The sequence below is a fragment of the Atractosteus spatula genome, chromosome 28 (assembly GCF_055471065.1).
Source record: "Atractosteus spatula isolate fAtrSpa1 chromosome 28, fAtrSpa1.hap1, whole genome shotgun sequence".
Classification (NCBI taxonomy): domain Eukaryota; kingdom Metazoa; phylum Chordata; class Actinopteri; order Semionotiformes; family Lepisosteidae; genus Atractosteus; species Atractosteus spatula.
In genome coordinates, this window is record NC_142733.1 from 9,636,121 (window position 1) to 9,650,977 (window position 14,857).

The following is a 14,857-nucleotide window of genomic DNA, read 5'->3' on the forward strand; positions in this document are numbered from 1 at the left end:
GGCGCCTGGCTGTGTGGAGTTTGCCTGTTCTCTTAGTTCACATGAGGTTGTTTTGACCCAATACATTAAAGGGAATGTTGTGTCTGGCAGGTGCCACTAGTACAGCCAGTACTGGCTGTGGGAGTAAAGAGAATCAGATCCAGATAAACATGGTGTGCCGCCTGCTCGTCTTTTCTGTGTAGCCTTTCTGATGTTCTAGGGCAAATGTTTGTACTTTTAGCTTGACCTTATACAATTTTCTACTTTTTTTGCTGCTATGACTGGAGTGTTTTAGTGTCCTCAGACAAGATAGTGAAATATCTGAACTATAGTAGAAGTAGCTGTTGCCTTTGTGAAGTTTCTCTGATGCTTAACTATTTCTGCAGTTTTGTGTTGCATAGTCCTTATGATGGACATAGAACTGTTTTTCTGCCACACTCAAGTAAAGCAGATTATTAATGTTTCTAACTGGGGAAAACGACAAAAGCAGGTTTAAAAAACATTGGAAAACTATGTATACAGAAACACAGATAAAGGTCTGCCTAGTAAGAATCACTTTATGTACTCTTCAGGTATTTAAGATAACCTTTAAAATGTGAAGAGACTAAATACATGCAGACGTGTAAGATTTTAGATTTTGTAGCTAGTGGAAAACCTGCTCCAGCTCTTCTAATTCCAAAGGAACTAAAACTAGTTCTCCAAAATGGTCTTCAAGCCAAATGTAAATGTACTTTTCCAAAGGAAGTCACTTTACACATGCAAAAAAGATTTTGAACCTCCCCCCTCCCTATAGAATTTGGAGAACCAGAATACAGCCCAGCGACTCAACCCCTTTAGGAGAACCACAGAGACTGAATACATTTATAAAATAGCATTTTAATATATAAAAGGGAAAATGACAACATGAAGCAAAGATTCAAATACACACATTTTGTAACACAGCTGAAAAACATTCTCCTGCCCAGGACAGGGCAACCCGAGTCACAGAGCAGAGAGTCCAACAGTCTCTGTTCAAGCAGGTGTGGGCCCATGGTTTTGAAGCGCACTACAGCAGTGACAGGCCACAGACAGCAGGTGAGAGTCCTCGCCTTGTCCATTAAAAAGACACTTAATCTTCTAGGCGTCAAAAACCAAAAGATAAGATCCCTTTTTATAGGTCATATACAATTTCTTGTATTAGGAATTTGAGGACTGCAAATTTCCTCAAGAGCGTTTGCCTGGGCTATAGTGCTGGCTGTCAGCGATCTGTAGGCTTTCTCTGAAGCTGGTCGTCTTGTTCTCGTTTGGACAGCCCTGGAAGCTCTAGAGCAGAGTGGTCCTACAGGTAAACGCAGTCTGTTTCCACTCCAAGTGAAAAAAAAGAGATCAGCCAGCCCTTTGAGAAAGCAATCAATGATGGCCACTTGGACATGGATTCTGGAACAGTCGCTTTCTAATCGCTACGCCACCTTTACTGGATAATACAGGCAGTAACAGAGTGTTCAGAGGGTGGAAGGGGGATGCTGGAATATCAGAAATCGGCTCAATTTCTGCTCAGGAAGAACTATTTCTAAAACCACTGGCTGAGCTGTTTCAGGTCAGGCTCAAGAAAGGAGCACAGGAACAAGTTCATTCCACAACGGAAAGCCTCAGACTAGAAAAAGGATTAACAGCTGAACCAGCAGACGTGACTTGTTCCTGTGCAGTTCTGGCTCCTGCTTCCTCGTGACTGAAGACCATGCTGGTGACAGGGCTTGCATTTTCCCTTCGTCTGAGTCATTCCAGAAGAGAGGAAGAAGAGTATTGCTTGGGGGTGCACAGTTTAAAGATGGTTAGTAACGGCTTTTGAGTATAAAGGCTCTTTGTAGCTCACATTGGAATGCTAGATACTGCATCTCTGCTTCCAATTATTCACTGTGCTGCCACAGTGACAATCGTACCATTCTCCGTGGCCTCTTCAACCCCTTCTCGCAGTGCTCTCCACTGTACCGAGGGCTGAATATAGCGATATATTTCAGAACACATGAGCTGACTGTTTTCTTATTAGGGGCAAGTCAGCTCATAGTTTAACAGCATGCCTTCATAAAAATGGATAGAAGCTAGTGTTCAAGGACAGGTCCTGTGTAACAGGTCCCAGTGGCACGGTGCCTGTGCTTGCTACAGAACTGATGTCACTCCCTAGAAACCTACTCAGACTAAAAATTTTGCGACTGAGCACCTGTCACACATACGTAAGAAGCTGGTGTTACCGGTCCAGGAGGTCCCTGAACAGGGTCGCCATGGCCTTGCTGTGAACTTGAAAAGTCAATATTTCATTAGCTGCATTTGTGTCCAAGCTGGTGGAAGGAACCCATCAATAAAAACAGCTACTGCTCTGAACCAGTAGCAAGAATGTTTGCCAGAAGGAAGTGTCAGTTGTCCTTGTAAATACTCTAAGTTCACTATGATCAAGAAAGAATCCCAAGCATCAGATCTGTTGACGTGAAATGTGAACTACACAGCTGCGCACTACCCTAAGAGCACTTAAAATGCAAGATGACCGAGAACCTGCTGAATGCTATTTTACAAAGAAAATATGGTATCTATTTTATTGAGGATCAACACCTCAATGTAACAGAAAATGAAAAAAAATATTATTGCTTAAAGAATTAAGAGTTAACCCAAGTGCATTTGTTTAAATGTTGTCTTGGGCTGCTGAAAGATCTGTCCTGCAACTGGTATTCTCCCCACAGTGGTGCATGATGCAGGGCTAGGATCAGGCACAACAGCGCCCCCTACCAGGTTAATGTAGCCTTGCAGCAACATCAGCCAAGGCTGTGTCTCTCCAGCTTGCACCCTCTCCAGACGTTGTGGACAAAGATGCCCAGCTCTGTCCAGCAGATGTGTCAGAGTACAGGAGAGTCATTGCCAAAAACAAGAAAAACACGCCTGGCGATTTTGAAATCCAGTGGGTTTGCAATCATACATTTGTCGACTTCACTTTTTTTAAAAAGGTGCATGCTTAAAAGCTGCAGGTACAGAATGCACCTTACTGTATATTCCTTGTCGTCCTTCCTAGCAGAGCATTCTTAATTCCAGAACATTTCGGATGGCTACTCAAACCCTTCAGTCGCCTACTGCCACTCTGGAGGAGGGCGTCGCCTAGTGAGCTCGTACACCAATTTTTAGAGCACCAAGGAGCTGCCATTAAACAATACAGCTCATATACATCTGGTTACAGAAATGAGTCACGGCTCTCTCCCTCTCTGAAAACGTTTTCAGTACTACATTTAGGAAGTCCTTAAACTCTCATTAAAGTGTTTAAACATCAACATTTTTTCTATGTTTATAGAACTCTAGTCCATCCTAAGAATTTCACTGTTGCATTTCTACACAGTCCAAATGACGGGCTCATTTCTGCGACTGTACAGAGGCCTGTGCACTTGTGGACATAAGCAATCGCACCTAGGGCCTTCGCTTAATTAATCTACTCTAAATATTTATTGGATCTTGGTAGGATGGATGAGAGTTTAATAAACCTAGAACAGCTAACTGGCAAAATAGCTGTCTGGAAAACGTTTACTTTCTAAGTCACTGAACAACAATGTTTGGAGAAGGACAATTTAGCACTAGGCAATCCTTTACATGAACTTTTAACTTTGTCTTATCTTGAAAGCCTGAAACACACGACCTGGACCCCCCTTTCTGCTCTGTTAATGAACCCCAGGCTTCAGAATGCAGTGACATAATCATAAGAATCAGCGGCAAGGTCTCAGTGTGCTTCTTCAGCGAAACTGACATAATTGGACTTCTTAAAACATAAATAAAAACATGAATTGGTGGAATTCCGTGGTAGGCTCCCATTAAAAAAACAAAAACTTATAACTGCTTAATACTGAACTCTGATAAACATCTCACCTCTACCAAGCAGAGGATTAGCAGAACTTCTCTCCCTATAAACAGATAGTATTTATAAAAATAAAATCTTTGTCTTTTTCAGTCTTCCAAGCGGTCTCCTACGAAAGCTGCTGTGAAATGGAATGTATTTTCGGCTACTAACCCCCTCCCCTCCCCCCACCTACACAGCTCAAGACGAAGGCAGGAATCAGCTGTTCTCAGTGGCAAATCCGGGACGTCATTTCTTTCTGCAAGAGGAACCCAGAGAGGAAGACAGGGTTAACTCAAGGGTGTGACGGCCGCGCCGATTGTGAGAAGATGAGTGGCTCGGGGGCGGAGTCAGCACTTCCTCTTCCTGTCCCATGAGGCTGCAGTGCCTGTAGCCACAAGGGCAGATCTGACAGGCACACGACTGGCGAACCAGATGGGCATGTAAAACAAAACACTATTCGGCGAGTCTAAAATTTTTTTAAAAAGAGCATCATTTTTAAAATCTTTTTAATTCAGAGTGACTTTGAGAGGATGCAGTCATGCATTTAGCTTTTTTTTGCCAACGCACTTCTGCACAGCCGGGCTTGCTGGCGCAGACAGGGTATGGGTACAGTACCCTGCTCAAGGGGGCAGCAGCAGTGTTCCCACCTGCGATTCGAACCCACAACCTTCCAGTCGGGCGTCCAGAGCCGTGATCGCTACACTACACCCCCTCCTTCGCTCCTCCACTCCGTTTTCAGTCTCTGCATCTTATTTCTCAGACCTCAGAGCGAAAGGGACAAAAGACAAGAGACTTGCTCACCAGGGGCTCCAGCTCCTTGTGGTCTATGAGGTTGAACTCGGTGACAAAGTAGTAGAAGTGCTTGTAGCAGGTGTTGACGTGGGCCTCGGCCCCCATCTGGCTGACCCGGTCGAAGTGGTGGATGTAGACGTGGACAAAGACCCGGAAGAGCCGAGACAAGATCTTCTTTGCCACCTGCATGAAGGACTTGGGAAAGGGCGTACCTGTGAAGGAGAGAGTTGCACCTGATGAATAAATCAGGTACAGCCTCAGGGCTGCCGAGCGGCTCACCCACTCATGGTGCTTGCTGGGGGTGCCTGGTTGAGCTCTCCGATTCAAGCGTCCCGGGTTCGAGCCTGGGTCTCGGGCCACTAGCCAGCGGTGACCAGAGCTCACCAAGCTGCAGGGCACCATCGACAGGGCGGTGCCACAACGTTCTCAGGCTTTCCTGGCTCAAGTCAGGGCAGAGCTAGGACAAGCTATGCTAAATACTTGTCCCCAGTCAATGAACGGACTTTAACCAGCTACTCAACTTGATCTTGGTTGGTAATTAGACGAGGTGTCAACAAAACCAATGATCACAAGGATCTCAAAGGAAGACCACATCTAAAAAAGGCTTAGTCCTATGGGTGCAAATGTTCCTTTGGCAGGATCAATGCCAGCTCACCGCTGTGCCCGATTTTTCCAGGAAGCCACCCTTCCAAGAACTGTTCAGCCCTCCTGCTGCCAGAGATACAGCGAGAGCAGCATGAAACATTAAACAGAGCGCGTCTCGTCAGGGCTCCAGTTCCACTGCGCTCCCCAAGGTCCCTCCAGAGGCATCTTACAAGAGGCCTGCCGAACCGCAGCTCCTGTAGCCTCTGTCCGAGGAGACCCACGCTTCTCCTGGTTTGTTATTTTTTGTTTGCCTTCTCACATTCCAAATCTTGCTTTTGGGGTGATGTTAGAAATACAAAAAAAACAACAACAATGCAGCATGTAAAATCACCTGCCGCAAAAAACAGTGTGATTGTCTGAACACATGACACACTCGTTTTCCTGGGGAAACAGCCAACAGGTGAAGTTATTAACCGGGCTTTTGTACTGTAGTATACTTTCAATTCAATATTATAAGCGAAAAAGTATTGAACTTTCCAGAGTTATTTTTATTTGGCCACTTCCTCTAAAATGAATCACGCACCCTGCAATCCTTTCCACTGATTTCTGGGAAGGAGCCGTCTTGCCTGAATTTCAATATTCCAAGATGGCAGAAGCTGATTTCTGTAACTTTCGGATTCGGTTCAAATAAAGGCAACATTCTTGTGCAAATCTCCTCAAATTACAAAAACAAAATCTTAAGACCTTTAAATAACATCTGCACTTGACCATACATCAACCACAGTCTCATATTGACTTCGGAGATCATGGAGCTGTATGTGAAACCTTTATGATCCTCTAATTCAATTATGGTCCAGTCTGACAACACCTGACCCAGAGCCCAGCCCTGCTGCCCTGCCAGCGATACCGAGCACAGTGGGGAGCGAGTCACAGGAACTTGAAGACGAAGTAATGACGCAGAACAGCTACACAATGCAAAGTGAAAAGATAATGCAGTTGACCTCCATGAATCCGTGACTAAGTCTCAGTACAGGAAAGTGCTGGCTGCAAGCTTTAGAAAAATATAACTCATTTTCAAGAAAACAAGAAATCCAAGACTTTAGGCACCTTGAACTCCGGCAAGTTCAATATATTAGAACGTGGGTTATTTGTAACAAGTGTCGGGGGGGCCGGTAGATGGATCCCTCTTCCCTCTGGATCAGAATTTCCAATCCAGTGCCCCAGTTAAGGCCTGAGGTCCTAAGTACTGGGTCTATAAGATGTCATGGTGCTTTTGGCTAAATTCCACTCTTGGCTTGTGAAATCTGACCTCCCTCATCATCCCCCTTCATTCAACTGGGGGGGAGCTTTCTCACGTCTCTACCCGAGCTGGTGACCAGTGTTGCGGCTGCTACAGAACGCTTGATGCCCGTCTCACAGGTAGGCCTGCACTGCAGTGAAGACTGAAGTGCACCCCCTGCTGAATGTAAGGCATTAGCTTTGGGATCCTCCGTGATGGGACTGCGATCACTCCCGGCCCCTGACGCAGGCCCAGTGCACAAGGCGTCGTGTGGGAAACCCGAAATGGCTCAAACTGGTGCAGCCTCATTCCCAGCCACGCCACGCAGTGCTCGATCCCGCTCCAGAGACCGGAAGCCTACTGTAACCGGGAAAGTGTCAGACTAAGGAAGAGGAAATTGAAGATTGTACCCGTGTCTTTAAGTTTCCAAAAGAACGACCCCAGTTAAGACGAAAGCACCAGGTATGCAATGTCAATTTATGATGACATCATCATCCTGCGCCAGCAAACGTCCGCGCTGCTGGACAGCTGCTACGTTTGCACACAGCACCGAGTCAGGCCAACCGGCACAGCCAGGCAGCTGACTGAAGCAGGAGGCAGGCCCCGTGACTTTCGGCCTGATCCGAAACATGATCACAAGGCTTGACCCCTCACTGCAGCAGACTCCAGCCTGCCAAGATCACAGGAGTGGCAGACAGCCCTCTCTTCTTCAAGAGCGTACGCAGCGAGCGGTATAATTCACCCGTCAGCCTCTGCAGCTAAATCGAAGACTAGATCAATATATCTGCACCCTAATATATGGTGTTTCCTTTGCAAACCACCTAATTTAGTATTAGAAATGAAATATAAAGCCGTCTGGACTGGTGTTTTAAATGGTTTTGATTATGAAGAGACAGTAGCTCTAATTGTGATGCCACTACAGAACTGGTCCTCTCAAAGGACTCCATGCCTGTGTCATTCCAGGGTCAGTACCATTGCTGTCTGGGTACAGGGACCGCACTCCCAGCCACAGACACTAAGACCCCCAAATCCTTGCAAGACGGATTCTGAAAAACCCGAGACATATCACAGCCCTTTTTTACAGAATACCGTTCAGGTGGGAATCTGTGGCTCTTTTCTTTGTCTGGATCCATTACATTTTCAGGACAGATGCTGGAATCAGCCAAAGGTTTCCTGTACCACCCCTGCACGACATAACCATCCCTCTCATTCCCAGCATGGAGTTCCGAGGGGCTGGAAATTGGTCTTTGTGCTGCTTTCAGCTCTGCAACTACTCTGAAACTAAAATCTCACTGGTGACCGACACCTTTTATCCACCACAGAACAATAAGAAGAGTTTCCAACAGACTTGGTGAATGAGATTGACTTATTTTTGGTACAGCTAAAGTACATGGTGCATTTCAGAAGCACTTCTAGAGAATTTCAAACATAGCAGTGCTAATTTTGGCCAGTCAAGACGCAACCTGGAACAGGTTTATTTTCAGATGTGCTATAGAGAGGAATGCGTCTTGTCCTATTTTCAGCTACAGAAACTGCATTTACAGAGGTTCAGTAAAAGGAAAGTTAATATTTAAGGGGACTGTAAGAGGTGGCTTTGCAGACTCTGGTCAGCAATACAGCGGCTCTAGACTCTAGGCTGTCACAACAGGTGCCAGGCTGGGTGGCGTCAAATTAGAGGAGGAATTTTTTTTTTAAATGTAAAGATTAAACTCTTGTTTAGATATCACTCTTCTAATTCACAATTCACAAGAGCATACGGAGGGAATACGTCTTCGAATCTGTTTCTTTACTTTCCTAGGAATTTAAATTCACCCTGTGCTGCTGTCCCGCCCTCAGCCCCACCCCCACAACCCCTCCCACTCGTATGACTCCACCCCAGCCCCGCCCCCGAGCCACCTTACCAATGTTGGTGGGGAAGATGTCCTCGTTGTTGATCTGTACCTCAATCCAGTCCATCAGCAGGCTCATGTACCTGGGGGCGGGCAGGGCGGTGGGCTTCTTGTACTTGTGCTCGTCCTGCCAGCGGTACTCGTACCGGGGCCCGCCGGACATGACGGGGCAGGACTGGTCGGTGCAGGACTCGCAGATGGTGCCGTAGATGAGGTTGACGCGGTTGAAGAAGTCCACCACGTGCACGGCCACCCAGTCGTGCAGGTTCTCGCCCGTGGGCAGCTGCACAGCCTGCTTGAGGTCCAGCCCCGCGTTCAGGGAGGCCTGCGCCTTCTTGTGCAGCTCGAAGCGCTGCGTGCCCGGCTCGAACTTGCGCTTGGGCCGGAAGGTCTTGTCCTTGTTGAAGACCTGCTTGAGCGCCAGGGACATGGTGGTGGTGGTGGGGGGGCGAGAGACCGGGGCGATGGGAAGAGCGAGAGGGCGGGTGCCGGGGGGTGAGCCTCACTCCGATGTCAAAGGCGAACAGCTCTTCCTCGGGCTGCACATGGGACCTGGGAGAGACAGCGAGGGAGAGAGGCGGTCCCGGGTCAGAGGGCGTGATGAGCGCGCAGCCCGGTGGTCACAATGCCAAGACGCTGTACTGCTGGCGAGCAGCACAGTGGCGCAGTGGTCAGCATTACTGCCTCCCAGCGCTGGGGCCCTGGGTTAAACACCCGGGGAGCTGTCTGTGTGGAGTTTGTATGTTCTCCATGCGTTTGCATGGGTTTCCTCCCTCAGTCCAAAGACAAACTGGTAGATTAATCTGCTTCTGGGAAGGCTGGCCCTGGTGAGAGTGTGTGTCTGTGTGCATCCTGCCTTGTGCCTGTTGCTTGCTGGGATAGGCTCCAGCTCCCCTGTGACCCTGTGCTGGATAAAACAATGAAAAAACAGTTTGACGGATGTCCTGCTGGCTGGAAGGATCATTTGGAGTCGGGAGAAGGAGTTTAACACACACCGACCAATGAAGACTACACACCATTCCCAGCAGTTTCAGTACCAGTCCCAGAACTGGAAGACGGGTATAAAAGCCCTTCTGGTGCTGACCTTAAAAGTTTAGGGAGAAGAGCTGCTCTGTTCAGGCCCAAACGGAAGTGATGCGACACCTGTTCAGATTCTGTTCAGAATCCTGAAGGGCTTTTTGAGGAGTTAAACGTTCGCACTTGGGGCACGAGCATTTTCTCAGGACATCAGGTGCAGGATTAAGACTGATTCTGTGTCAATGCTTTAGAGTAGACAATGCGGTCTGCAAGGGAAAAACTCACATTAAAATGTCAAAGGGGGAAGAGCTACAGTGTGAGTCAATCGGGTTTCTTCTCACACAGCACTTTTTAACCACAGGGCATTCTCACTGCACTCTGCACACAGTTAATATAATATAAATATAAATATAAAAGGTGCAGTAAACTAAAAATACAATAGGAGCCTGTATAAATGTGAAATTAGAGTAAGAATTATATTAAGAATAGAAAGAAGGCCTTCAAAACCAACTACGCTTTGAAGCAAGACATCAACAAAGGCTTCCATATGAGCAGGATGTGTACTCCAGTACCGAGGGCCTACAGCTCTGTAGCAGTGTGGGGCCCGGAGCCAGCAGGACGCCAGCAGTGTGGGGCCCGGAGCCAGCAGGACTCCAGCAGTGTGGGGCCCGGAGCCAGCAGGACGCCAGCAGTGTGGGGCCCGGAGCCAGCAGGACGCCAGCAGTGTGGGGCCCGGAGCCAGCAGGACGCCAGCAGTGTGGGACCAGTGACCGCACAGCGCTGCGCCCAGCAGGGCAACAACACATTCTCACGGCTGTCCCGCGAGAGGCTGCCAGCGGGCGCAGGAGGGGCGCGTCAGGGTTTCGTAGCTGCGGGCAGCACTCGAGCCACACGGCTCTGGGGAAACCGCAGCCTCTGCAGTCCGTTTTGGGCGACCCAGCCAGCGGGGCCTTGCGGCGGTCCCACTCCGAGGAGAGAGACGGACTCTCAAACACGGCACCTTTCACAAAGGGAAGAGGATCTCTGCAGACTCTGCGGACATGCGCTTTGAAAGATGAGCTGACCCTCTATGCCCAAAAGGACTCTTCCAAGTTTTTAACAGAATTTGAGGAAACGATTTGTCACCAGAAGTGCGATTTAGAGACTTGATGGGGCAAAATCTTGGGCTTATGCTCGTTTAACTGGAGATGGTTTTAATCGAGCCACAACTACACACCTCCAAGACATCTGGTGGGAGCCGAACGAGCAGCACAGGGAGTCCGGCGGGTACAGGAGATCTGAGTGGAAGTCGAACCCGTATATCCTGTAGCTCTGGCCTCATGGCAGGGTGCACATACTGAGAGGGCGGGGGCTGAGGCCTGAGCCCCCGGGCCGCAGGGCGGACAGGGGCTGGATCGGGGGGGATCAGGGCCTCCAAGGCTAACACACCTGCCTGTCAGCAAGGCAGGAGACACTCCAGGCCAAGAACCAGGAAGTCAGAGGCTGCCGAACGGTCCAAGAGCACAGAACGGGGATGGAGCCAGCGCCAGCAGAGAGGGGAAGATCATGAACCCGCTTCAGCGCTGCAGCCGCAGGACTGCTCTCGACTACAGCTTCTTCACAGCAACATCCGCAGGCTGCTCGGCCGTCTCCACACTGCTAAACGCAGGCTTGCTGTTTGAGATGCTTCCCGCCCGACACAAGCCACTGCAGGGGCTGGGGCCGTCTGAGCTGCGGGACTTGGTCGCGCCAGGCCCTCTCTGCACAGCCTGCGTGACGCGTCCTCCCCACGCTGCCCCGGTCCCCAGCAGGGCTCTGCTACTTTCCACCGGCAAGTGTGACCGGTCCTTTCTCTACTTTTATCTTTAGTCTTATCAACCTGTTTTCCGCCCTCTGCGCTGTGAACGGAAGACGGATTATTAAAAGTAACTCTACTTTAGCCCTCTGCGACTTTAGTCAACTACTGGGTAGCGAAAGAGTGATGTTTTTTGATGTTTAAAACAAATACGCCGATGCACGGGGTTCACAACACTAAGCGGGAGGGCGATGCGATCACTGCTACAGTCGAGCAGCAACACGTTCCTGCGGGAGCGGGCCAGACACCCACCCACGGATCCCCTCACCCAGTGCTGCACAGTAACTCCAGCGGCGCGACCACGCCGTGGACAGCCCGGCCACGCGTGTCGCGGGCGAGCGGGCAGCCGGCTGGCACGCGGGTGCGTGTGCCCGCCAGCGCGAGCCGGGGGAGGTCGAGATTTCGGAAATCCACAGACAGGATGTGTTCCGGGGCGTGAAAGAAGCGCTGCTTCACCCGTACGCAAGACCAGTGCATGCAGGACGCAGAGAAGAAAAAAAAAACTTTTGCTTACAAAAAAAAAAGTCAGCTGCCACAAGGCACGGAAATAAAAAGAAAGCTCTACCTGCGAACGTCAATAATGCCAAACGAATTACTCAACACAATAATCGGCTTCCCCCTTTCCTTAGTGAGAATCAAAGAAGCATTTTTTTTTAAAATTCTGGGTCAATACGACGTTTTCACTTTCTTTTCCTATACTTTTTTTTTTCCTCACCTACTTGGAGGCTCAGAGGGCGCCGGTGTTCCCCGGGCGACTCGCGTTCTCGTCCGGCGGCTCGCCTCCCTTGCTGCCGACACCAAGGCGCTCCTTCAGCGCAGCTGCGAGCCCGAACAGCACCAGCCGTAGTTTGAATTGCGAGAGACTTGGCACATTCCCCTTCCACTTCGCAGAGCGCGACTGGCGAGGCCCCTCCCTGCGCGCAGCGGTTCACTTCCTCCCCCGACACGTCACGGGCTTAAAGCGACAGCGCCGCGCTCCCAGGCCGGGGCGAGGAGGGGGCTCCCCACGGACGGCCTGCTCGGCGCTGCACTGTCCAGCCACGCACCCGTGGTGTCCGCACGCAGACACGGGTGATTATGTCCAAGCAGGCGCGGGCTGCCAAGGAACTGCTAAAGGTTTATCCCCTGCTGAAAGGAAAAGAGACGCAGCGTTTCGGCTGCGGAGTCTTCCTCTTCTGCACACCCGAAGAAGGCTCCACAGCCGAAACGTTGAGTCTCTACTCCTTATCTTTCAGCAGAGGATTAACCTTCACCTGCTCCTTCGCGGGTGATTATCTGCGGCCGCCGCTGAGCCCGCAGGACGTGTGATGGCGCCGCTGCGCTTTCTTGGGGAGTTCAAAGTTTCCGTCCCGGGTGTCTCGGCGGTTCTGGTCGTTAAAGCAGCTCCAGTCCAGAAGAACAGAACCTGCTTAGACAGGACCTTGCAGGTCGGCCCTCTTGCAATTGACCAGGGCAGCCTTGCAAGTTGCCTCGGACGTGACACCAGTTCACTGGGAGACTAACACAGACGGAATGACGTCGTTAGTTTACTGTCCTTGAACTGATCAGATGATGTGTGGGCCTCCTGCAAAGAGTCTGTGAATCAGGAAGATGCATTAACTAACGGAGAGAAACGCCAATTTAATCATGTACAGTAGATAACAGTAAACTGAGCAAAAACTAGAAGACATGCAGTCGTGCCAATACAAAATATCCACAATTCCACAGCCGAAACCTTGTGTTTTTCTTCTCTTTTCAGCATGGAATAAACCTTTACTTGTTCCATATTCACAATACCACCAGTTTGGTTACATAGAACAATGGTTGCTGCCTAGAAGTAACCATAAACTTCCACTTAGCAATAATTAATATTCAGCTTACATGTCGATGTGTCTGCTGGCCAACCCAACGGGTCCATTCAAGCAACATGCGTCTCATGTAGGACACTGTCTCGGGAGCATCCCCAGTTTGTACCCTGCAGCTGGACCGCCGTGAGACTAAGGGCCCTCTTTATTGGCTGAAGCCAAGGGTCTTTGGCTCTTCGGTGAGAAAACACGAAGATGTGCCCCCTTCAGCTCTCGACCCCAGTGCGAGGACTCGGCGAGCCCACGGCACCACGAGACTCAAGACAGCGCACTTCTGAGAATCACCCATTCTTCTGAACAGCAAAGCCAGGCCATTCAATACTTAAACAAAATAAACAGATTTATTTTGTCATTCTGTCCAAGAATAGGTTCTGTCATTCTATAGTAATGGTTCCTGCTTTGACGAAGATGAGAGGATCGACTCTGATGGGGACACGTCAGCATTTCTTTTCTGAATGCCACAGGTGGTCAGCTCCTGTATGACGTGCGCGTAGGCAGAACTGGAGGTACAACCACACTGGGAATCACCCCGATGACAGTGCCATTCAGAGAGGACAGCAGACGTTCTCACACGGCGCGGAACGGTGTTGAAAATGACAAGCCAGGAATCTTTTGCTGCTTGGCCTTTCAGCCCGTTTGGGGAAGTAGTTCATTCCACCTGCTGTGGGAAACCCCTCAAGAAAACCCCGCCGGCCTGCTTTCCCCACCGAGCTTACGTCACTGACAAACCCAAGACGCAGCTTCGTGTGCAGACCTGCTTCTTCCTGAAACAGGCACTTGGCTTCAGCTCCTGAGCTCCTGGACCAGAGCCCACCGGACAGCGTGTGGCCGCCGGTCGCAGCTGGAGCTCAGGTAACGGCAGGCCAAGGTACTGGAAGCTCAAACTGCTCGTGTCCTTTCTGGGCTGGGCTGTTGTGCAGGTGGACTCTTTTCTGTCTTTTCTTTCTCAGGTGGGTTCTTTTCTGTCCGGCCCGCAGGCAGAATGATACTGGCAGGGCTTCAGAATGAGCCAAGAATACTTGATTGTACCACCCCTTTCCCAGACATACAGCATTGCCTTCCTGTTCCTTTTAGAATCGGTTTTAAGACTTAACTTTTAAGGCTTCGCTCTGTTCTCTAATCCATAAACACTCTCTGGAGACCTTAATGAGCAAATGTGCCTTAAAGCAGGGCACAGCAGTCCCAGGGACCATGGGGAGGGCTCCCTGTCGGGCCTGTTTCAGAGCACATTGTGAATCGTCCAACGACTCTGTATTTCGATTCCAAAGCCTGTACAGGACCCGCTGTACATGATGAGAAAATGTTTTGCTGATCTCACCTTGTCATCTCACCCTGATGTATTCAGATGTACAGAAGTGCTGTGTGTCCAGAAAACACTTCCCTGGGGAACAATAAAGTTGATCTTATCTTAAGCGTAATGAATCTAAACTGTAGATGAACCAATGAGATGATGGATGGATCTAAACTGGACTTGAGCCCTCATGATGCCTGGAGGAGGACACTTCATGTAGATGTTATTAAGCCTTCGAAGATCAGTAAAAGGTTCTTCTCTCGCCTTGTTCTGCTTGCAGGAGTAGAGGAGAATGACTAAGCAGCAGAAAGATATACGTGTTGGCAGCTCCCTCTTGTGGACGACTGTGAAAGTACATTTTGATATTGAAATCTCTGTGTCTAGATTCTAGAAGGAAAGGTGACTGAATTTAAAGGAAATTAAATGCCAGGTACGTGCTAAAAGCTGACACATATTGCTGGGACTGCAGGAAGAGACTAAATTTTGCATAGCAGGGCTGG

General features: G+C 49.5%; 1 protein-coding gene across 3 annotated transcripts; it reads right to left on the reverse strand.

The window, feature by feature from the left end:
* Positions 1-835: 835 nt before the first annotated feature.
* Positions 836-12,093, reverse strand: mob3a (MOB kinase activator 3A). 3 transcript variants are annotated; one of them, XM_088907850.1, is made up of 4 exons: positions 11,942-12,093; positions 8,384-8,923; positions 4,628-4,830; positions 836-4,082 (listed from the first exon to the last, which is right to left on the reverse strand). In XM_088907850.1, the coding sequence occupies exons 2-4, from the start codon at positions 8,799-8,801 to the stop codon at positions 4,053-4,055; spliced, it is 651 nt and encodes a 216-aa protein (XP_088763976.1). In that variant the 5' UTR covers positions 8,802-8,923; positions 11,942-12,093; the 3' UTR covers positions 836-4,052. The 3 variants fall into 3 exon arrangements, with proteins under 3 accessions (XP_088763976.1, XP_088763974.1, XP_088763977.1); XM_088907848.1 differs by having other exon boundaries at positions 11,938-12,093; XM_088907851.1 differs by lacking the exon at positions 11,942-12,093 and adding an exon at positions 9,456-9,533.
* Between the last annotated feature and the right edge of the window lie 2,764 nt (positions 12,094-14,857).